The sequence below is a fragment of the Acromyrmex echinatior genome, chromosome 19 (genome assembly GCF_024713525.1).
Source record: "Acromyrmex echinatior isolate Ae372 chromosome 19, ASM2471352v2, whole genome shotgun sequence".
Lineage (NCBI taxonomy): Eukaryota > Metazoa > Arthropoda > Insecta > Hymenoptera > Formicidae > Acromyrmex > Acromyrmex echinatior.
The window spans coordinates 1,825,210-1,849,042 of NC_141870.1; the positions used below are offsets into that span (position 1 = coordinate 1,825,210).

The 23,833-nt window shown below is 36.6% G+C and overlaps 2 protein-coding genes across 12 annotated transcripts in view; one reads left to right on the top strand and one right to left on the bottom strand.

Annotated features, from left to right (window-relative positions):
- Nucleotides 1-494: 494 nt before the first annotated feature.
- Nucleotides 495-9,865, bottom strand: LOC105146643 (nischarin). Of its 3 annotated transcripts, none has more exons than XM_087415881.1 (4): nucleotides 9,290-9,865; nucleotides 3,721-3,941; nucleotides 2,273-2,585; nucleotides 495-2,192 (listed from the first exon to the last, which is right to left on the bottom strand). In XM_087415881.1, exons 1-4 carry the CDS (start codon nucleotides 9,443-9,445, stop codon nucleotides 1,227-1,229), a joined length of 1,656 nt encoding a protein of 551 aa, XP_087272007.1. In that variant the 5' UTR covers nucleotides 9,446-9,865; the 3' UTR covers nucleotides 495-1,226. The 3 variants fall into 3 exon arrangements, with proteins under 3 accessions (XP_087272007.1, XP_087272008.1, XP_011055343.1); XM_087415882.1 differs by lacking the exons at nucleotides 3,721-3,941; nucleotides 9,290-9,865 and adding exons at nucleotides 2,796-2,961; nucleotides 3,402-3,493; XM_011057041.2 differs by lacking the exon at nucleotides 9,290-9,865 and having other exon boundaries at nucleotides 3,402-3,858.
- LOC105146655 (uncharacterized) overlaps nucleotides 3,964-23,833 on the top strand; it is a 157,679-nt gene continuing 137,809 nt past the window's right edge. For 2 of the 9 annotated variants that reach the window (XM_087415871.1, XM_087415873.1), the window contains exons 1-2: nucleotides 3,964-8,878; nucleotides 11,002-11,161. Coding sequence is in view for 5 of the 9 variants with exons in the window: in XM_087415858.1 (XP_087271984.1) it covers nucleotides 23,626-23,819 (194 nt within the window). In the remaining 4 variants the exon portion in view is untranslated. Of the gene's footprint in view, nucleotides 8,879-11,001; nucleotides 11,162-11,187; nucleotides 23,820-23,833 lie in introns of those variants that run through there. The other 7 variants (XM_087415874.1, XR_015548234.1, XM_087415858.1 and 4 more) reach the window with 7 other exon arrangements.

Sequence of the window (23,833 nt, forward strand, 5' to 3'; positions counted from 1 at the left end):
CTTACTTGTGCACTTGCGAACCAACGAATCGAAACTCATAAATCAATGAAGAAATAGCCATTTGTAACGGTTAACTTATATATGTGTTAGTTTAGGTGTACGTTAAAAGACTATAACACAATGCTTAGAATATGTGACCATTATTGATATTATTTATGAATATTTTAATATTTTTCAAAATATTGCGCAACAACACACTCAACAAATACACATACATACACAATACACACATATACAACAAAACACACACACACATATACACGCACAATATTTAAAGGTAATGCGAATTTAAATAAAAACTATGATAAATATAACAATATAACGAATTTATATTTTCCTAACAACGAAAAATATACAAAAAATTATGCTTTTCCCCACAAATACAAGGTGAGTAATAGTCTGTTCATAGACAAACACAAGTTTGAATTCCAAGCAGTGTGGTATATTGTATGTTTTATCTAGTTTTGACAACAAGGTACATATATTATCACAGATTTTTAGTTTATTTATCTTTATTAACAAAATATGTTTTTATACACAGATAACTCTTTTACGTAAAATTATTATAAAATTATTACACAAAATTTTTCTGTGTTAGTATTGTTTAAAATTTTTTTAAAGATTTAAACATTATCTCAAAATAAATATTACACGACTTATGACTTATTTATACTAACTCTAAGGAAATAATATCAAGTAAATTTGATTAAATAATGTTTTCGATTAAATAATTATGTATATATATAAAATATAATATGTACGCGGATTCATTGTCATCGATAAAACTCTATGCATGATATGTATAAAATAGTGGAAATTTTACAAATTTATTTTACGAATCAAATGATATTATGTTCATATTTATAATTTTTTCATGGATTGTGTGAAGTCTTTTTACTTGCTTATAAGAAACATGTGTTTCATTTCGAATTTATGCATAAGACAATATGGAAACTTCATAAAACGTAGTTTACTTTATTTTGGCATGTTTTCAAGAATCATGGTAAAAGTAAAAAGTATGTCGTTCTTACGTTATTCACATCGTAAAAATAGCAAATGTATAATAAATCGAAATTAAAAACAATTAATATTACAATTTTATCAAGAAGAGAGAATCAGTCTCATAGTGTGAAATCTACATACCATATAAAACATTTTTGTTTCATATCTAAATGTTCTTCGTGCAACACGGTTGTCGCAATAAGAGAGAGAGCCAATTAAAATTTCTATATACTTGGAACCTCAGCAGAAAAAAGTGGCGCGTCGGATGCGGTAAACGACGGCGATTTACCTTCCCTCGCGATGCGCAATGCTTGATGAACCGATACTGTATCAAGTTCCTTTTGATTCGGTTTTTCATTATCCAAACAAATATCGGCGGCTCTCTTGCCAAATGGCTCCAGAACCTTGACTCTGTAATCAACTATTGTCGATACTGGATTGCCCGTTAGTCTCAAGTTCTCCAAGCATGGCAAATGACCGATGTGTTTCACCTCCTCGATTTTCTCGATACGATTACAACTCACATCTAATCCCTCCAACGAATACAGCTTCGAAAAACTGGCGAGCGACGTGAGTTTGTTTTGTGACAGGTCGATGTAAACGATATATCCGAGTCTCGTGTGAAGATCGTCCGGAAGATGAGTAAAATTATTCGATGCTAGATACAACTGGGATAATCTCGGCAACAGTGTCACGTTGGAGATTTCAGACAGGTGATTGTTATTCAATGTTAAGCATTCTATTTGCGGCAGTAATTTAATCGCCTCATCTATAACTTCTATGCGATTATCACTGAGGTCCAAGTGCGTCACCTTCATCCATACATGAGAATCATTAGCATTCTCGATATTTTTATGAACTTCTTCGCACATAGCCAATTCTACGATGTTTCTGAGCTTGGTATTGGTAACTTTTAACGTAGACGCAGTATCTCGAAGGTTTCCCATGTTGTAAATTTTGTCGACTGGATACCGATCAATCGTTAAATGCTGCACATTCTTGAAAGTGGATAATTCAATAGACAAAGCGGACGGATAAATATTGCTAGTTTTGTAAGGCTCTGAACTTCCTTCAATAGTGAGGCTAGTTAAACGCGAATTAAAATCCAAAACGTGACTGAAGGCATATTCCTTATCCACAACTTCCAGCAATGGGCATGGCTGCTTTAATCTTTCGCTGATTGCATACAACTGAAAATAAAAAAATTAACAGATGACATCAGTGTGTTTGTAAATTTTCATCAAATTAAAAACTAAGACGATTTAATTACCTGTACAGGATTGAATTTGTAGCTCGTCGAAGCCTGTAGCAAAGTATCACCCGTTACAAAAAATTCCAACGCCATGCTTTGCACCAGGAAATATATATCGTACTCGTGCAGATCCAGGAATAGGGCGAGCTCCCTGGGCATCGCCTTTTTCAAGTAATTATAAACAGCATTGAGATATATCTCGAGACTCTGCCTACGCTTCTCCACGAAAACCTCACACTTGTTGCCTATGAGTTTCTTCGGTGGTAAAATGTCTTTTTCGACGCAATATTTGGAGACAAAGCTGTCGTGCAACGCCGCAAATGTACTATACCTTTGACATAAAGGATAACCATAGTTTTTTCTTTTCCCTTTACGCACATATCATTTTTACTTTCGTTGGAAAATTATAATACATGATGAATTTTGCGTTTTATGCCTTATTCTCTTCATCTTAATTATCTTTATAAGTAAACAAGAAATATAGGTTTTTTTTCTAGCAAGAAATACAGATGACATGGTGTAACACAGTTAATTATTATACCTATTTTTCAATGTTAAATAAAGATGAAATGTGTTCACTATCGATGCTTTCCATTTGGCACAACAAGTTGATACAAGTGACATTTCTTATCTCTGTTATTCCTTGAATATCAAGAACATGCTTGTGCCAATTTGTGTCATTAAATAGAAAACATTCAGTGTTAGGTCTGTAGAAGAATTATTAGATACATAAATAAATATCAAATATTAAAGAAATAGAAAAAATTAGGAATAGAGATCAAATGTAAAGCACAATGGATACAAACAATATAATGAAACAAATGAGGATTAAACGTAAAGCACAATAAATAAGATATAACACTTGAGGATTGTTTTCAGAACTTCTTGGATAGTTTATCTTTTATCTTTTTCTCTTTCACGTCAAAAGAACAGGTTTCAGCTAAGAACAGGTCTATTATGTCTTGTGTCTTACAATGTGTCATCTGTGTCTTGCTGGAAAGCAGTTCAAATACCATCTCAAGCTTATTACGAAAATTACATATAAACGTTCGCACATACACGCAAAAGTGACGAGTTAAATAAAGCGCAAAACGACGCTTGGGATGAGAATGGAAGCGAGTGCCTTGAGTACACCAATTAATGTTACCTGTGTTTCACGGTCCATTTGATCGACGCGATCGCAACCTCGATGCAGTAATACGTGACGCCGTCCACCGTGTCGACCGACGGTATTTTCAGGTGGACGTTTTCCTGATTCAACAGCAGGCACGCCATGACCGGGTCCGTGACGCGTAATTTACGTGGCAAAGGTCCCTCGAGTCGCGGATTCTCAGAGGTTATCCTCGCTTAATCGGCGGCTGCCGCCGCACCGTATCGTGAGTATAGTGCAGTGCGGTGCGGTGCGGAACATTTAGGGGCAGAGTCTGCGGTATTTGTGCGTCGCACGGGACATTGTGATTACGTACGTACACACGCCTCCGCACTTATCACCGACGTATACCTCGCGACGAACGACGTTGCCTCGTAACAGGAGACGAGATCGTAATACGAGTACGCATCTTTGACACTTGACAGCTGTCTCGCTGGCCGCGGGGTGGAAAAAAACTGAATGAATTCGTATCAGCTGCTTCCATCTCACGGCGAGACGACGCACTACGCGAATGTTCGTCGGTCGGTCCGATCGGTCCTTTAATAATTCATTAATCATTAGACCCGTCTCTTTATCAATGAAGCTTAACTTCAATCTCAGTGCAACTTAAATCCGGTTAAATGGTTGCGCCAATGTTACTTTGACTTTAAGCAAGACTTAAAACTCTCTCCGTCTCGTTTTAAAGCGAAAGAGAGATAGAGGCACAGAGAATTTTAAGCCTGTTCTACAAAGTGCTTTTTGTTTCCTAGTTCTTGTCTTTTGTTATTTTTTACATCTTGTCTTTTTTGCTTCTTATCCGGTTTCTTGTTTTACATCGCTGGAGATAAAAGTTAACGAATTTCGGAAGAAACAAGAAATATGTACGTAGCAAAAAATACCATTGTTGATAAAACGGTTGCACAGAAGAAAAAAGATAAAAAACAAGAAACAGGATACAAAGAGCACAAGAATGTAGAATAAGCTTTAAGCCTTGTTTAAAATCAAAGTAACGTTGGTGCAATCGAGTCTGATACTCTTTGTCTTTCTCTAATTCTCAGAACTGGAAAAAGATGAAGAGTTAATTAGACCGAAATTAAAATTAAACTATATTGGTCATATTTGAATTTAAAGAGAATATTCGACTGTCTCTCTCATTAATCATAATTGTTACAATCACATTTGTAGGCTTTACTCGAAATGGAGCAATGATTGCGTTTAGCAAGAAAAAACAGCTTTACAGCTGTTAGGATCCTTTACTTTTTATTAGTTTTTTTCCTTATTTCCTCTTAATTTCTGAATGTATAAACCAATCATATTAAAAAATTTTTAAATCACGTCATTGTTGTAGCAAATGATAAGTAATACCTCGTATTAATTGCTGCATTTATATCGTTAAATATTAGTAAGAAAAAGACACATGCAAGTATCTTTAGATTTTGATTTGAATATTGATAGTTTCGATATAAATCAAAATAAAAAACATATATTTCTTAGAAATGCTCATAAAAAATCACAAGCATATAAAAAAGTTGATTTTTAATTTAGTTTTTAAATATACATCGTTAAATACAAGACATTCGCGTGTTTCTAAATATGATTTCTTCACAGTGAGTTATCTCGGTTAATGTCGTTTCTTTGACGACGACAAAGTAGAGATTTCGCGTAAATTAAATGACGTATATGAAAACAATTGTGTGCATGTGACGTCTGGGAAAGCTTCATTGTAAGATCTCACGAATTTCAACAGTGTACAGAAACAAAACTCTCTCTTCGCACATCGTCGAGCATCGAAAAATGTAGTAGGTTACCGAATTCACGTCATATTTTCCAATCTTCGTTTTAATATTAACAAATCATTACTTGATAATACACTGATAGAAAGGATTGGCTGTTGCAGAAAATTAGGTAAATATGACATAGCATTTTAAAATTGGCTGCAGCAGTCAATTTTTAGATATATTAATTTTAGATATATTAATCTGTCTGCAATATCAGTACAAGATTTCGATTGACTAACGCAATCAAAAATTGGCTGCTGCAACCAATTTTAAAATACTAAGCCATCTAATTTGCAGCAGCAGCCAATCTTTTCTTTCAGTGTAGATTCAAAAAAGGATAGAAAGATAAGCAGGCACTTTCTATGAGAGCACTTCGTGTAACATACCTACATACATTATTATCTTTAAATAAGCGTGACGATCAGCCTAAAGTAACGCTGTCGCTTTCGAGCGGAATGCCGGCCGATACCGCAAATCATTTTCTTTGAGCAATGTCTCGTTGCGAGTTGCGAGTTCGTCATCGAAGGAACGCTGCGAGAAAACGACGTCGCTCATATTTCTTGCTTATTCCGTTGTTGTGTACGACAGGACGAAAGGCGTTTCGCGCGCTTCTCGCATTTCTCAATCCTCCGTCATGGTTTCGGAGCGCGATGGATGGCAATTACGTACGTTCGCTATCAACTAAGCTCTTACCTCGCGTTCCTCCGACACGCTCTAGCTACTCCTCGGTCTTATCTCTCCCGACGGCAATTCCATTTTTCCCGCGTGAAAAACGCAGTACGAAATTCCTGCGAGACGCCGAGAACGGCGGAAATGAATATTCTCGGCCTCCTTAGAATAAGACAAACTTTCGGAAATGAACGCGTGTACTTGAAAAGTAAAAGGAAACAAGCAAGATTCTGAGGAAGTGAGATATAATCATAGATACACTTTTTATAAATCGTATAAAATACACGGGAAGGACAATTTTGCTGAAGTATATAAATATAAATTTTTAGCTACAGATTTAAAAATAATTGTTTTAGAATCATCAAAATAATTATATAGGAAACTCAAGTATGACGAAAAACGCTGCGAAAAATTTTGATATTCTAGTAACTATGATTTTAATATCCTACATAATTATTTTGATGATATAGCAAAATTGTTTTCAGATCTGTAACTAAATTTTTAAGTACTTTAACAAAACCGTCCTTTCCATATAATTATACAGTTTCTCTTTCAGAGTCAAGAGTTTAATATTTTAGTATTTTGATAACTACTGGTTTCTTTTTTGACAAGAACCGTTTAGCACAGCTAAACGGCAGTTTACGTAATATCTTTGGTTTTGATAACAACCGGCTTTTTCGGATATATATATATATTATATATCCACGAATCTCGCGAACGGATCGTGAGAATCCATCGTCGTCGATAATAAACCACCCACCAAGAAAAAAAAAGAAAATGAAACAGAGAGAGAGAGAGAGAGAGAGAGAGAGAGAGAGAGAGAGAGAGAGAGAGAGAGAGAGAGAGAGAGAGAGAGAACGACAGATACGAGGAAAACGAATGAGCGTAACTCCAACGAGATTTTGCATTTATTCAACGACGGTGGCGAATTAAAAAATAAATACGGATAAATAAATACGAATAAATAAAATAAATACGGATGACGTCCAGCAATACGAAAGATCGCACTCGATTCTGCCTAATGCAGGGGTAGGCCGCGCTGCCACGAAACAAGCTTGCTCGCCTGCTCGCTCATTCATGGCAGCTCTCATTGGCAACAACCTGTTGCCGCAGTGACGTAACCGACACTTCCTATTGGAGGCGCCACGTCAAACAATACGATTGATTACGCCGACGTGCGGATTAGGTGTAGAGTATCTCGGAAGTAACGACAAGTAGACATGGAAACGCAAACTTCTGAGGAGATTTCGAAACGATCAACTCGATCTTTTCCTTTTTCGTATTCAATTGTCATCATTAAATTGAAATTGAATAAAATGTAGCTAAGATAAATCTTTTTTCTAATTTTCAATGTTTGTCCTTAAAAGGGTTAGTGCACGGGAAAAGAATGAAAAAGAAATTTTAATAAATATTTATTTTGAATAATTCTAAATAAATATTTACTAAATGTAAATATATATTTACATTTGATACAAAAACCATTAATTTGACTACCATTTTTTTTATTGAATAAATATTTCTTTACTGTAAGTAAATGTTTACTTAATACTATTCCGAGAAATGTGTATTTATATTTTTTTCATTTTCTCAAAGTTCATATATCTATAAATTCGTCAAGCATCAAATATATTCAAAATACATTTTTAGTTCTAGCATGTTTAATACTTCAAAATTATTTAAATTAAAAAACAAATTCGATTTCCTCATATAGATTTTCTTCGATTAATTTTATAATATTCTCCAAAAGAAAATAAATGTTTATTTTGAGTACACATGGATTTTTCTCAATTTGTAAAAAGTCTATTTTAAGTTTATCCTCAAAATATCTTTTGTTAAAGATAACCGTTATTTAAAAGCAAAAAGATAAACCTAATAATTACTTTTCTTAGCATTAGAATGATATTTTTCCGTGTAGTGATAGTTTTCTAGCTGCGAGTCGCGTTGAAATAAGAACAAAAATATCGTTTACTTCGATTTTTTTTTCCACTTAATCGTTATAATAAAGTAAAAACAAATTATAATAAAAACAGAACTGTAAGTCTCTACGTAATAAAGAATGAATAATTTCACAGAAAGACTTTTACACCCTTAAATGTGACCCTTAAAATATCGCCGTGGAAAAAAAGACAGTCATTAAAGTCTTTTCCGAGTGAACGCTAATGGGGGGGCCCCAAGGGTGCCCGTTAATTACGTCACTGCTAGGTTGGATGCTGCGTCAGGAGCAATGGCGGCTTACCTGGCTCGCCTGGTTCGCCCGGCTGGTCTCTCTCTCCCTCTCGTGCCCCCTTACCTGCATCGCGTTCCTCGGGGGCACGCCGACGAACCTGTTGCCCGTTCTCATCCAGTGTCGTGTCGGTTTCGTTCTTACGCGGTGGTACGTGGTGCTCTCGCGGGGCGCGCGCGCGCGCACGCGTTCAGGTGTCTCGGTGTTCAGGTGCGATCGGCGGAAAACGCAGCGGAAACGCGCGTTCGCCGGGTGTGAATGGTGCGCGATATATCGACCACGATATATATCGGTGAGACCGGTGAAGAAGACCTTTCCTCCTCTCCTCGCGTCAGCCACGATCGACGGGAATAAACGATTCTTCGAACTCGCTCGCAAAGCCGTGGCTTCCACGACGACGCGTACGTCGCTTTCCCGGATGTATCGTCGTGATAAACACTCGCCGTTCATCGTGGCCACGACGTTTGTTTGTCGAATCTTGACGGAGAGAATTGTGAAATTGGTACGCGAGTGGAGATGCGTCACTGTCGGTCGGCGCGATTTCTTGGATATCGTTATGAAAGGAAGCCGGCGAGAGAGACCTGAGAGTCGGCGTGCTCCGTAAGGAGATTTTAGTGACTCCGGGCATTTATTACGAGTGCGACGGGAGATAGTTGAGTGCTCGCCGAAAAAGGATCCGTGAAGGAGCGTCGGTGTGCGTAAATTAAGTGTAGTGAGTGGATAGTCGTGGATCGCGTCTATAGCGATCGTTAAGGACATCGTTCAGCTGACGGCTACGCTCCAGGGAACTCTCTCGACCGTTCGTTCGTCGCAAATCGAGGAAGGTGAGTTTCAGTGAGTTTTACAGTCGCAAATCGATCCTTTCGAGATAGCCGAATTCACTGCAAAACTACACGGAAAGAACGATTTGGCTGAAAGATCTAAATTTCGCTGGCTATAGATCTTTTTTAGAAGAAAAAAAAAAATAATGACTTTCCCTAAAGCGAAAATGTGAAAAATTTTCCTAGAAAAATGTTAAACTATAATCGATATCCTAAAAATAATTTTGTTAAATTATCAAAATAATTTTGTTGGAATCTCCAACTCTGGTTGCTCTCTAAAACGTCAAAATTTCTTGCAGCATCATCGTTCAATAATTTTTTTTTGTTTCTAACATAATTATTTTAATAATCGAAATCATTGTCGGTGTTTCACAAAACGTTAGATCTTTTAACAAAATTATTCTTTTCATGTACCTTGAATTCCTTCCTTCTGTTTCTCAAAGAGCGAACAATTTTAAAAACATTAGCGGGGTTAACGACAATATAATTCCAGAGAGATTTGTTTCTTTTCTTTTCTGAGCATTTCGCGGATGACGGGCTACATCTGATAACGCGGAGATACGTGACCATTAATTACGGCGGTGTTACAACTCGCGCTTACATCGCGTAGCAAAGAAACTGGTAGGATCCAGAAACGATACGCGATTTTTATACGTAGAGAATTTCGCGAGGACACGCGCGATCACATTAACGCGACGGAGACGCGCGTAACGAAGTGTCAGGATAAAGAAAACGTGCGATGTAGGATCGTGACTCATAAGTCATTCCCGAGGAAACGAGTCGCACAGGCAGGTAGATATTTCGATTGTGGGCGTATTCCTGCATTCCTGTCACGTACCGACCAAAAGAAAAAGTCCATCTCCGAGACACTCCTCTAAGAAGGGAGAATTATGTAAATGTAATCCTTAGTCATCAACCGATCGAAATCGCTGGAATGCATCGTGGAGCTCGAACAATTTTAAGAGCACGTGCGTAATATACGTCGAACGAAACGACGAAATCGGAGTGTATGCGAAGAAAAAAAACTTTTGTTGAAATAAGTATCTAAAAATTCAACTATTAGGTGTTGGAATTAATTCGTAGCGTTTTACAAGTGATGGGAAGTACTTTCATTAATGTATTTTTTAATGCTCATGTGAAATAAATAACATTTTTTCATTAAAAACGCTACGAATTAATTCCAACACCTAATAGATAAATCCGAAAATAATTGTGTTGGACATTTAATTAAATACAATAGTTTTTAAATCTGTACCTAAATTTTAGATATTTCAGCGAATCCGTTCTTCTCGTGAGATCTATGCGGAAAGAATGGAAACTTTGTTGAAGTATCTAAAAATTTAGTTACAGATCTGAAAATAATTTCGTTGAAAATCGAAATAATTATATAAGATCGAACTAGTTGCTAGAATGTCAAAACTTTTTGCAGCATTGCTTGAATTTCTTACATCATTATTTTGATAGTCCAACCACAATTATTTTCAGATCTGTGAATTAATTTAAATTTGTGAATACTTTAGTAAAATCAGTCTTTTCATGTAAGAATTTCTTAAATTAATTCGGTAATTCCCAACGCGCAAGTTATGACGTCTCTTTTATTAAAATAATTTTTCAGTGGTATTTTTCGTATAACTTTTCAGATATTTTGCAAGTATCTTCCATTTTTACTTGGAGTTTCTGTTGCACTTATACGAATATTCTGAAAATAAACGTAAATTTTGTGAAGTTGGAGAGTATCTCTCTAGTTTGTGACAATGGACGAGTGAAAATTATAACTAAAAATGCTAGGCAGAAAAAGAGAGAGAGAGAGAGAGAGAGAGAGAGAGAGAACTAGATCGAACATACACATATACTTTATTACATCATTTTCTCTCGCACTATATAGACGCGATAAAAAAAAATCTCCATTATTTCGTAAGCGAGAATTTTTTCCTCAATTGCATTACGCAATTTCCTCAATTTCTGGATTGTAATCTCTGCGTTTGCATTTTTTTTCTCTCATATCCGTACATTTAAAGATTTGAGTATAATTTGCGAGAATTGTTGTAGCTAAAATAGTCACATATTCATATGCCCGGCAGAACAGTGCCCTTCTGTGGCTTTAAACTTAGTCGTCTTTCTCGCAGCTCGCCGTTTCCAATTACGTACTTGGAACGGGAGGGAGAGAGCGAGCGAGAGAAAGAGAGGAAAGAGAGACAGAGAGGGAGAGGATAGCGAACGAGAGAACGGAGGATGCTGGATGCCGTGAGACCGTTCGTCGAAGCAATACCCGAGATCGTAGCGGAGGTGAGTGTCCGCTCTTTCTGCTTGGAATGTTGCGTTGTTTCTCGTCTCCCGAGAAGCGAAGAAGCATCTCTTTTTCGATTATAGCTCGATGATGCTCGACATTTTCATCTTTTTTTTTTTTAATCAATCTGATTGATTTCATAAAAAACAGCTCGCGCGGAGAAAAATATAGTTATATGCGCTAGAATTCGAATAAATTTAAATGAAATTGGTAGATATATATATATAGGGACAGAGAAGCTCCTACTTATATAAAATATACATCTATTTCACTTTTCTGGTAAATAAGTGATCATTGTACAGCTATATTGTACTTAGGTAAGGTAACTTTTTACCTCCATTTCATAAAGTAAATTCTGTGCTGCAATTTGTTACTATTCCTCAATCTATAAATTACCATACATTTCCATAGAATTTACTTTATCGAGTATTTTTTTGCCTTAGCGCTGATAAAATTTACTTTACGCGGTAAAAATACAAATGTATATGTGGCCTTGAGAAATCGTACTTGCAGCCTTGAGAATACACTGAGAAAAAAATGTTGCTATTTAAAAAAAATATTAGTTGATTCAATTAAATGTAACAGTCGCGGGCACTCGTCAAGCAAATTTGTTAATTCAACTAAATATTTGTTAATTCAAACAAATAACATATTTTAAATTGCAAGATGTTGTTAATCTAAATATATAAATATTGGAATTAAATAATCATTACGAATTAAACGCATTTAGTCAAGTCAACAACTTTTTTTCTCGGTGTAATATGATTTATTTTGGCTGTAAGGATAATTACTTTTTGAATGGATTTACTATAATTGTGATGTATTTTTTACTTTGTACTCCGGCACTTTTAAATTTCAGAGTAAAACTTGTCAAAGTTCGACAAAAATAGTCAGAATTTTTTTACTAGACTTACAAGATCTATTTTTACCACCCATTTTTCTTCGTGCTGCTTTTCTTCGAACGAAATTTGTTGTTCTCACGAATTGACCACCGCTTTGACGGACGATCCATTAATCATCTTTTTAATCCAACTTAAAATCGCGATCTCCAAGTATCATATTTTCTTACGTTTCGCGCGTTCATGGCTTTTCGTCTCTCGCCTGACGGTCGAAGAGCGCTACATCGTTTCGTAGTTCACCGATTTCTCGGCGCAGAATTTGATTAAGCAAAGTGCAGTTACGCTTTACGGAAAATAACACAATTACGTGTACCGAAAGCAGCTTCGGATGGTCGAGTGGAATGTAATTTACACCTCAAAATCGACGAGAAATATTCCTTGTTCCGTTTGAGTTCATAAGAACAACAATCAAAGCAAAAAGACCAAATATAATCAAAATATTCATCACGATGCAAAAAAAGAAAATGAATTCAACGTAAATAATACAGAGATGAGAGATCCTCTATCTAATTTGAATTAAACAGAACGTCGTTGCGAAGTACTCTTTAAATTTCTTGGGACGAAATCTTACTCCAAAAGAGTTCAAATACTATTGAAAAAAGTGAAAACATTTGCACTTTTGAAGACTTTCGCTCTTTTTTTTGGAGTGAGATTCATTCCAGAAAAAAGGAGTGATTTTTTTCTTTTCGAGTGAATTTCAAAAAATTTAGAGAGTAGATCTATTTAATTTTGTTGGCAAGAGTTCAGAAAGCATTTTGCAATGCGTAACTTGTTGTCATATGCAGTTTGCCATATTTTTGACGTGAATCCGAAGTAGCTGCAAGCTGTTGCTATGCTATTCGGCTACCCGGCCTTACATCACGTATTCTTATCGATGTATGCAGGATAAACGAAGTGCCACAAAGCCATCTTTCAATCACGAATGTAGACACTAACTTGAGACGAAACCGCATCGTAACGTTCTCATATTAAAAACGGAAGAGCTGAATTAAGAGAAATAACTCTTATTATCTCGTATTACCGAACGACAAAAGTGCGTGTCTATTTCATTATTCGAGTTACTTCTTCCTGTTTGTTTTTACTTTCCGTGACGTAACGCGGTTGTCGTTCGCGTGAAACGTCGTGGAAAATCAAATGGAAAATTGTCAGGAGTCAGTCTATCGGAAAAGCTACGAAATGGAACGTTTACTGTAAAACACGAGGCACGAAGCGCAGTCGACAAATCTGACAAATCTGACGCAAGTAAGGATGGGTTACTCTTAAGCTTTGAAAATTCCTTTCGAACGCCTTTCAGAGAACCCATAAGACCGCATGAAGTTATGGAAGCACGTTTCGCGGGTCAAATAATACCCGAGGCAAACAAGGAGAACAATAATAAGCACGGCATAAGCGATCGTTTGAGCATGAATGATGGCGGAATGATCGAAAAACAGGTTGCAAATGGGTGGGAGCATAGAGATTAAGCTCCTTCGGTGTAACCACACCTCGCGTAGTACAAACGTCGGTGTCGGTGAAGACACCGTTAACGTAGCGTCGAATTCCGGAACATTAGGCGAGATCCTTTCGTTCGTGCTCGTTCGTGCTCGTTCACTCGGGCAGTAACCATGGACCATAAGCTGTTCTCGGCAGCCTCCGTACATTCAGCATACGCGCTCGGCTGCAGCCAGACGACTCACCATCTCGTTTCACTTTGATGTTGTGACCGCGCCGCATTCCTTCTCTCCTTTACCACCGCGTCCTCGTTTACCCGTTTCCTCCATACCGCTCTTCTGCATCCTCTCGAACCGGCACTCTCTCCCTCTCCCTCTCCCTCCCCCCCTCTCTATCTCTTTCTCCTCCACTCTCTCTCCCCATCTGTCTTTTCCTCTCTCTTTTCCTCGTTCTCTCTACACACACTTGCGTGCACACAAAGGAAACGCCATAACGCCGTGAGATGAGGTCGCATCGAGACAGGAAACGTCAAGGGACGCATCACGCGCATGTTTTCTTCCAAAAGTTGGAAGTTTTCCGTGACTTTACATCTCTCGTTTGTAACGAATACCACGAAAATTCATCGCGACGATGTTTCTTCCTAAAGCAGCCTGCACGCGGAAAAGCATTATTTCCCCTTTTAATTTTGCGACACTATATTTTTGCTCCATATTTATTAACTCACTAACTTTTCGCCGGGGGTTGTTTCGCCGAATACAAAGATTTGTTGATATAAATTCTAATGATCATCCTAATAAATTATGGCGACAAGCACATTGAAAAAATGTATACTAAATTTTAATAAATATTTGTTCGAAAAGCATTAACTAAATATTTATTAAAATGTAGTAATTTTTTTTCAGTGCGTGGGAGATGCCATTTTAACACAAATTTTTTTTTTTTTCTTTCATTATCGTGCAGCGTTCTTACATATCATTCCATTCGTTTACCTCTATGTCTTCTCCAACCAAGGTATACCGATTTAATTATCTCGATCTCGCAAGGTCGCACTTAAGGTAGCAAAATATATTGGGCCACGATTTACTATATTTTCGTGCAGCTCGCAAGATATATTCTGCCATAAGATCGTGCGCCTTTAGATGTACCGAGCTCATCGTTTTTATTAGAGGTCCTCTCGTATCGGGACGATGCAGCACCACGTGGCTACTTTCTCAAGTGCACTCGATTGCAATAGGCACGCACGAATCCGGCGAAAGTATCGAGGTAAGAGTGCTCGATGGCGCTACGGCGAATCCGCACGTTTTCTTGCCTCCTTCGACGTCTCCTCTCATTTTCCTCGATCTTTTTTCCCGTCCCCGACATATCTCGACCGTGATCGATTAAAGTTTCGATGGAAGCTTCATTCCTCGCTTCCGAATTCGAAGTACGCTTCAAAATATCGATCCTAGACTTGGACTTCTCGTGCGGCAATTCGCACAAGATCGTAGAAAGAGGTAGGAATGGTATATAATCTTAGAATTGTTCAATGTGATCGGATTCCGTGAGCTATCTCTGATACTACCTTTGGTTTTCCTCGTCGCCGCGCGTTTTCACGGAACATTCTCTGATTCTACCTTATTGGCTAAGATTCGCCGGTATTTCCAATATCTTTTAAATCACAGAGGATGTTACTTTTATCAAGAAATTTAAAATAAAGTACGATAAATGAAATCGAAGTATTTTTCTAAATAGGAATATATTTTCGTAAATAGAATGACTGTACTCTAAAAAATAGCACTGTCTATATATTTCTCACTGTGTTGATTATATTAATATTAACACCAATATGGTATGGATTTAACATCATGGGTTTTAAATCCACGTCACGATAGTGTTGATATAAACACCAGAGGTTTAAAATACACTACACCATATTAATGTTAATTAATACCAATAATACAATGAGAATTATATAGACACCACCTGGGTATTAAACCAACATCAGAGATGTTAAATCCATACTGATATTTTTTAGAATGTACGATTAAAAATGGAGTATAAGTAACAGTACAATGAGCGAATACGTATTGTTCATATTTTTTTAAAAAGATTTCCGTGAAAAGAGCAATTTCTCCGTAAGTTAAAGCTAGATCGGGTTACTCGTACTAATTAATTCCACTGCGAACGTGACGATAAAAAATGAATAAAGGCGTTTATCGAGGCGCGCAAATTATAATGGAAAGATAAAAAGAGGTTCTTTGCCGTGGAAGTTATAAATGCTTAACAGATTTTTGTACAGTAACTCTCACAAGAACGATAATATTTCAAGTAAGAAAATTGGATGGGACGTTACACAAAAGAGTTTCTTTGCTCGCTATATATTATTTTCTGTACAGACCGACGAATGTGGGGATCTGCGGAACAATGCGAAAAACCGCTGCGATTACGTTCCGATGAACGGAAAGGAAAGCATTACTTTTTTTCGTGGTTATCGGCGCAGTATGACTTTCAGCCCTCAGTTTTCGCAAAGTTTTTCTCCGAACGGAACTGTCCTTTCTACAATTCGGCTCTTCGAAAAGTGCTGAAATCGTGAAAGCGTCGAGCGAAAAGATAACTCCAACTACTATTTAAAAAATTGTGGGTTCTAAAGAAAAACGTGATGTTGCAATATGTAAAATAGGGAAATCGTAAGACAGGAAATAGAGTGCGTGTTATTGATTTGTAATATTATATTATTCGTGCAGTGTACAACATAATCCAGCTTTTAAAATTTAGTAAATTTGATAGATAGAGAAACGCATGCGAAATATTTCCCGTCGATTCCGATGAGCTTTTTTTTGAAATATATTGTATAATTTTTTTATAAGTTTGTTTACGGCTACTAAATACCTTTTTGAAAAATATTTCAATATTTTTACGTAAAAAAAAATGATTAATTCTGAAAATTTGAAAGCCTCATACGTCGTTAACTGTGTCACGAAAGTTGACACTAAATAAATCAGTCGATTTTGCGGCTGCACTCCAGTCTAACTGGTGGTGGAGAACGTCATGTGAATGGCACGGGTGATGTATCGATGGCAATATCCACCTGTTTTACGTGAAATACGAAAGTATGCCAGCATCGCAGCTCCGTAGATTCTCGATATTGCATACTGTACTGAATTATGAGAGCGTTGGCTTCTACCTTGCGGCCATCGTGCATGAATATTGCCTTCCATCTCTGCCTCGATAGATTCATTTTGTATCTCTAAGCTGTCCATCATTGATATATTTAGACCAGATTAACCACATTGGCTGTTTGCTTCATACGATCTCGATTTATTCATTTTGCATCTTATTTATGCAATATAACGTAATGTTGAAACTTAATAATACGAAGAATTAAGTATAGAATGAGTCACTTAACATGACTATCTTGAAGAACTTCTAAAGTACACACTGCTCTCTTGTTTAAAAAAAATGATATAACTCAAAAATGTGATTTTCGAATTATTATTATGAATGAGCTGGGTAAACATTACGCTATCGATCATCAAAAGTGACCTCATTTAACCTCATCGTCAAATTCAACATAAAAAAGGGTAATTAAAAAAATTCATCACAACTAAAGAAGAATGATTTTTTAAAAATTGTAAAAGGAAAATGATAAAAGTGATATTTGATTACGATTATCAAAAGCACATTCTTTTTGCCGATGTTAATTGATTAGTCAATAATTTTTTACCAAGTTGAAAAATGATTTTTCTCTTTTCCCGAGAGAATTTATTTTTTTACAAGTTGCATCAGTTTTTAAAGTAAGGATGTGAACATGTTGTATTAAAAAACAAATATTCACATTTTATCTAAGCATAAATTTTTTAACTTCCACACAACATTTTATTCTTCTTGTGTAACAATAAATATTTTAAAGTGACTCGAGGCGATCATGTTATCTCATTCTGTATATTTTAGACTAATGTAATATTAATGATCGTATTAACTTATCCTGTATACATCACAATATAATAATATTTAATTTAATAAAGTAACAAGTATGCATAATGCATATTTTGTACTATCATAGTGTAAGAGATGGAAACAGTTTTTAATCAGTTTTAATTCATTACCAAGTTCGCTCATTGCGAGTCTCATTTACATCGTATAATACATTCTCGCAACAAGCTCTCTTTCGCTGGTTAACTTTTTAATACAATTCAGGAACGTGCGTACTTGACACACTGAATAGAGCTAACGGTCGTAGCCTCCCTCGATCGACCTTTGATTTTCCGAATACAGTTTAAATGGCGCGTACGAAAAAAAGTAATTACAGGTTTTGTCAGAAGTCTAAGAAGAGAATCTAAGCGGAAAGAGAATTTGTGATGCGCGAGTGCACCAAGTGCTTGACTAAATGACTTAGCTTTCATACAGACTATCTTCGACCGTCTCTTTTGAGATATCTTTGCCTTTAATAAATTTGCCGTCTCAAATGGAAGAGCTGCGCTTCTTCGAAGCAAACGGATTACGCGCCTATATGGCCGTTAGGTGAAATTTATTGGATAGAAAGACGCAGACCGAAAAATGACATCGATCTTAACATTTTATAATCATTTTACGTCCCTTTGATCTGTGCAAGAAAAACACATTTTTTTGCTAGCGTGCAATAATACTTTAATTATCCTGAAGATTAATTAGGATTTAAAAATCTAACATGAAATATTAAAGCGAGTATCGAAGAACAATAAATTTTCAATTATAAGCGACTCAGTGTTGTCTTGTAGGATCGCGTAAAGTCCGCTCGCTATTGTCTGTAAATGCGCTTACACATGCATTGTTATCTTTTATTAATTTTCACAGTTTAATTGATACTGACCTTTACCTTTAATTAGTTTTATGATTCTTAACGTAGTAGCTAATATTATACGTTAATTCCGCTCGGTACTCTTTTACGTTCAACTTTCTCTTTAAGAAGTAATTACTTTTTATTTACAAGTTGACAGCTTGATTACTTTATTTAAGGGGGGAAAAGAATCAATAAATTGGCTGGAAGTAGTTGGTAGATCAGTATAAATATAATTATGAAGCTGATCTCAAAATAGTATTATTAGTTAATTTTGATAGTTTATAACTAAAAAAATATGACTTCGCAAAGTCGCGACTTTTCTAAATTTAATTGATTTCGAGCTATTTAAGTATTGTATAGTAATTGTGGATCTCTAGATATACATTTACTAACAGAATAATCTTCTTTAAATGAATTTAAACTTGATACTTATTGTGATAAGCCTGACACTTTTCTTTTGCTATATAGACGTAGCTTTCGTAATCTGAAATCGCTAAATATTATATTACGCTTATTTTTACATCGTCAAATCTTTTTTTACTTAAGCACTAAGCTCTTAATTTTAATTTTAAGCGTAAGCTACAATATAACGAAGAATTACATCAAAGGAAGGATATTTTAAGCTCGCATAAATGATAAACTCGATATAAATATAGCAATCTAAAAAAAGATAGAAAATTGAAGATATTATTACAGAGGGATATTTTCATGTTTCATGTCAAAACTGACAGAAAATATATGTCTCGAAGAGATGTAGTAGAGCAAGATGTGCACGTTAGGGAAATAAACTCCAGTCGTATCTCACTCTCATCGCCCTTCGTATTTCCGCGATTTGCGGCGAAGCGCACTTTATATATACATACACATCGCTCTCAGTATATGTACCATGCATTACTCTGTCCGTTACGTGATCCATCATGCTTGGATAATTGTGGCAAATCATGAGATTTAATTCTCCAACGTGATTTATAATCGATCTAGCGAAGTGCAGAAGCTACCTATTAAAATCCCGAGCGTCACGGCTTTGCACTGATTGTGCACACGGAATTTGCACGCGCACTCCGTTATTTCAGCAGCCCGGTGCGCGACAGATTAACAAAACGTTTTGCAGTGGAGAATGGCGGACGAAAACGAGATCCGGATTTGCGAGGCGTGAGATCGTCGCTCTTATGGCGCGCACGTGTCTGCTTTTCGATAGGGATCTTCGTGTAAGAGATTTGACATCGTTTAGTCCGCCATATTTTTCAGGATGCTTTCATGTGCTTAAGATAGAATGAGATAATTTGTGCGTACACTGAAAAAAATTATTGTACACTAAATCTTAATAATATCTATTTGAATAATACTGAGTAAACATTTGCAACAATAATAAATAAATAAATATTTACTCAATAAAGAAATGATAGTTAAATCAAATTACTATTTTTCATATCAAATAAATGTATATTTAATTAATTATTAATTAATGTATATTATTTATTAATTATTAATTAATGTATATTTATGTTTCATACTTTTTAAAAAAGGTATTTATTAAAATTTAGTTTTTTTTTTTTCAGTATGAGATAGAAAGAGGTATCCATATATCTCATTCTATTTTGAGCAGATCCTAAAAAATAGGTTTGGTGGACCAAACAGAAGTTGTGTAAACGGGATGAGCAATCTCTCACTTTAGGACCCTCTAGTTTTCGGCGCTCCGAGTTTGCCCAACATGTCGATTCCGAACCGCCACCCTTTTCCACCGTAATTTACTCCCCCGTTTCGCAGCGCATTAACGGCCATTGCCATTTTTCGTCTGGAGCCTCGCCTGGAGCTTATCCGGTGTCTACTGCAAGAAAAACGCTCCGTCATTAATAACAGCATTTTTGCTCAGTCTGCTCTTGAATTCCAGTCTTATTTCACTTGAATTCTGGTACCGATATATGATTAATTATTTCTAGATAATTACATCTTATTAATTACACCAATTAAAACATAACCAGCCTTGCTTCCTTTTGCGAAAAAAAAAAAAAAAAGGTTACTTCCTCAATTTGTTCTCTCGCACAAACGAGCGATCAAGCGAGGCGCGTTAAATCTTCCGCGTGCATCGTGCTTGCCATGCGCTCGACAAGGAGCAGACGAAACGCAAAAGAAGCTGCAGTCCACAGCCACGTCCGGTTGTTGATCCGCTTGGTTTGCAGACTACAGCGATGCGTGTGTCGAGCAAACGCGTTCTCGCGGTGTGTGCCGATGAATATTCTTATACGATGCAATCGTACGGTCGACACATTGGCGTAACATTCGGTGGATTGACCATTTGACAGACCATTTCCGCGTATGCTCGAAATATTCCGAGAACCGCGCAAACGTTCCACAATGAATAAAGTCAGATTCGCAAGAAACTGACTCTAACATTGATCAATATTTTCATCTCTGAATGAAGAAGATAATCTATCGTTTAATATTGCTTAATTATTATTTTTTTTTTTTTTTGAAAAAATGATGATGCTTTCGTATTTACGTCAAATAATTGCGAGGATACGCCGTTTCTTGTTAAGAAAATATTGTATGCTTATTTAAATCGCTATGCGTCACGCACCGCTGACGCACAGACGGAGGACACGCGCTCCTCTCCACTCTTTGACTCTTCTTCTATTTCTTCTTCATCTTCGCCCTTCGGCAAGAACTCCTCTCAGTATCATCCCAAGCGTTCATCGCGAGGGAACTCGCGAATTTTCAATCGTTCTTCGACATATAACGCGTAACGCGAGGTGCGTTCGATCGATCAGTTTCCGAAATTTTAACCGAAATAGAAAATAAATCGAATGAAAACAGCATCGGGGCAAAAATTAATAACAACAATAATAGAAATATTATCTTTTTTTTTTTTAAAATAAAATGGAGAATATTTTTTTTACCGATGCTACTTAAATCTTTATGAAAAAGTTGATAGTTGAGGTAAATAATAATTATTTTTTTCATCAAAATATGACGTATATTTTATCAAAATATACACTGAGAAAAAAATGTCTGATTGTATTAATTGAAATTCTGATTAAAAATAGACGAATGAGAATTTTCTGGAGAAAATCTACTAGAATTTTAATTACGATAATTAGAATTCTGATTGAAATGTAATTAGAATTTTCTGATTCTTCCATTTTCAATCGCATTTTTCTCATTTCAATGTAGAATCTCAACGGACATTGGTAATTTTTTTTTCTTTTCTTTTTTTTTTTAAGCAGAAGCTATTTTCCGAATCGTATTGTTCTCGTTTGGGATTTTCGTAGGATCGAATGAATTTTAACTACCGTGGGACATTCTCGGGACAACCTCAGGAACCTCATTGCGAGTAGGACACGCGCGATCGAACATCGTCACGTAGCGGTGAACCGTCAGCTACAACACACCCAGGGCGAGCTGAATATTAAAAATTGCCGAACAATTATTAAGAAGCACGGCGCGGGGATCGGGGATCGGTAAAGTTACGGCGTTTGTAACTGAAACGACATTCCCGGTGTACGTGCCAGCAATTCCTACAGACGGATACGCAGCCGGTTCAATTTCGGCATTGTTTCGTGCGCGTGCGATACACGTCGCTGCGCACATTCCGATCGGTCCTTTCGCGATCTCTCGGTTTTGTCTCGCGCTTCTCCGAATCTCAAGTACGAGATGTGCCAATCCAGAATGCCATTTAGTGCCTAAATCGCTTCAAAATATTTGACTTTGAAACCTGACCGTTACTTCACTTATATCCAATGTATGTCCCATTTTTGTTTCGTCATTATCGATTCGTTGCATCTTAGAGGATTTTTTAACGATTAAAATCCAATGGACACGAACTAAGAGTAACTTCAATGTAATTTCGCACTCGATAATATAAATGTAATATAACAGTTACATTGTCCAGTGCAAATAGAAACATTGATGTATTACTTTTAATTAATGACGATAGTGTTTCTAGAAAATAAGAGTCTAGTCACTCATCGTGATTGTTTTCATTGGTCAATCCTAAAATTCAAAATGGCAGTACTAAAAGTATAACACATACATCAGATTCACACATATACTCATACCAGATTTGTACACGGATGGAATTATCGTTTATAATTTATCCTGAAAATATGGTATTTTTTGTGGTAACAATACAATATTTAAAAAATTTTTTCTTGCACTTCAGTAAAATTAATCAAACTTATTATATATTTTATTGTAGTTTTGTTGCTGAATGAGAGAAATTTACATAAAATTCTTCGAAATGTTGTCCCGGGACTACCATATTTTCAGGGTGAACTCTAAGAAAAAATTCTCTCTGTGTATATACACAGCCATTTGTAGTGCTGTCAGACTTTATCTTCTAAGGATCATAATAGAATTGACTAGAGACTCTAATAGTGTCTGGCCACGAGATGACAAATTTTTGATTGACCATTTTTGTTCTTTAACAAGTTAGAATGAGATAGCATATAGAAAAATACCCTTCTTCCTCATTCTTATTGACAAAATTGATCAGGCTTTGTCATAGAATTTCTAGCCTTAATTGGAAACATCAAGGTGTGTACGTGTGAGAAAATAATTTCCATTATTCTTATTCACGATGGCGACAAAAAACACAAGAATCAGCCACTTTTTCCATTGATCTATTTTTTGTTCCTCCTCTAAACTGTACTAGAGAACTCTTTTTTGCTTTCTCCAAATATTAAACACGTATATCGCACTTTAAGTTCCAAAAGTGTATATTTTTCAGTCACAAAAAACAGACTCCATATTTACAGCGTTCGAAAATTGAATTCGCACTCTCATATCCGCTTTAAATAAAATGTCGACGCGCGAATTGCGAGAGCATGGAAGTCTATATTCAAAAATCATTTCAACTTTTCATCTCTCAAGTGGTTTCCTCTTGGTAACGTATATATATATTTAAGCGCGCTGAGAGAATATTCCGTGACTTCACCACGCTATCGGGAGTTCGTTCACGTAAAGAGCACGCGCGCGATAGATCACGGGCTTTTCCGATTCGTATGGTTTCTTACACATACATATATCTAGCCTACACTGACCGTGCGGGACCGGCGGCGCCGTGCCTGTTGTAAACCGTCGAATGTATTTCATTCGAGCCTTCTATATCGGCGGACGTGCTTTCTCGCCAAAGAGCAGCGCAAAAGTTGCGCCTCGTGTATTTCCTCTTACAAGCGATACGACGTGCAGACGATGTCGATACCAGAGCTCTGGTGTACCGGAAAGTAAAGCAGTTCGGGGGATTGCGATGGTATAGAAAACCAGCAACGGTGAAAAAAAGGACTGAACGTTGCGGGAGGCGCGGATTCGATCGTCGTGTTGAAAGAGTTCGAGCGCGATGTCCAAGTGCTGCGGCTGCATCGGCGTCTGCGCGATCACCGAAGCGTATCAACCGCTAAAGACTCACACCCACCCGCGCGATATCGTTCAAGAAACGTTCAGAAACGGCAGGGAGATCCTGAGAAGTCCAAGAGATCGTCGCAGGAAGCCTAGTGTTCGCTACGACGTCGTGAGAACTCCCGGAAGTGGCAGGTGAGATTTTGGTC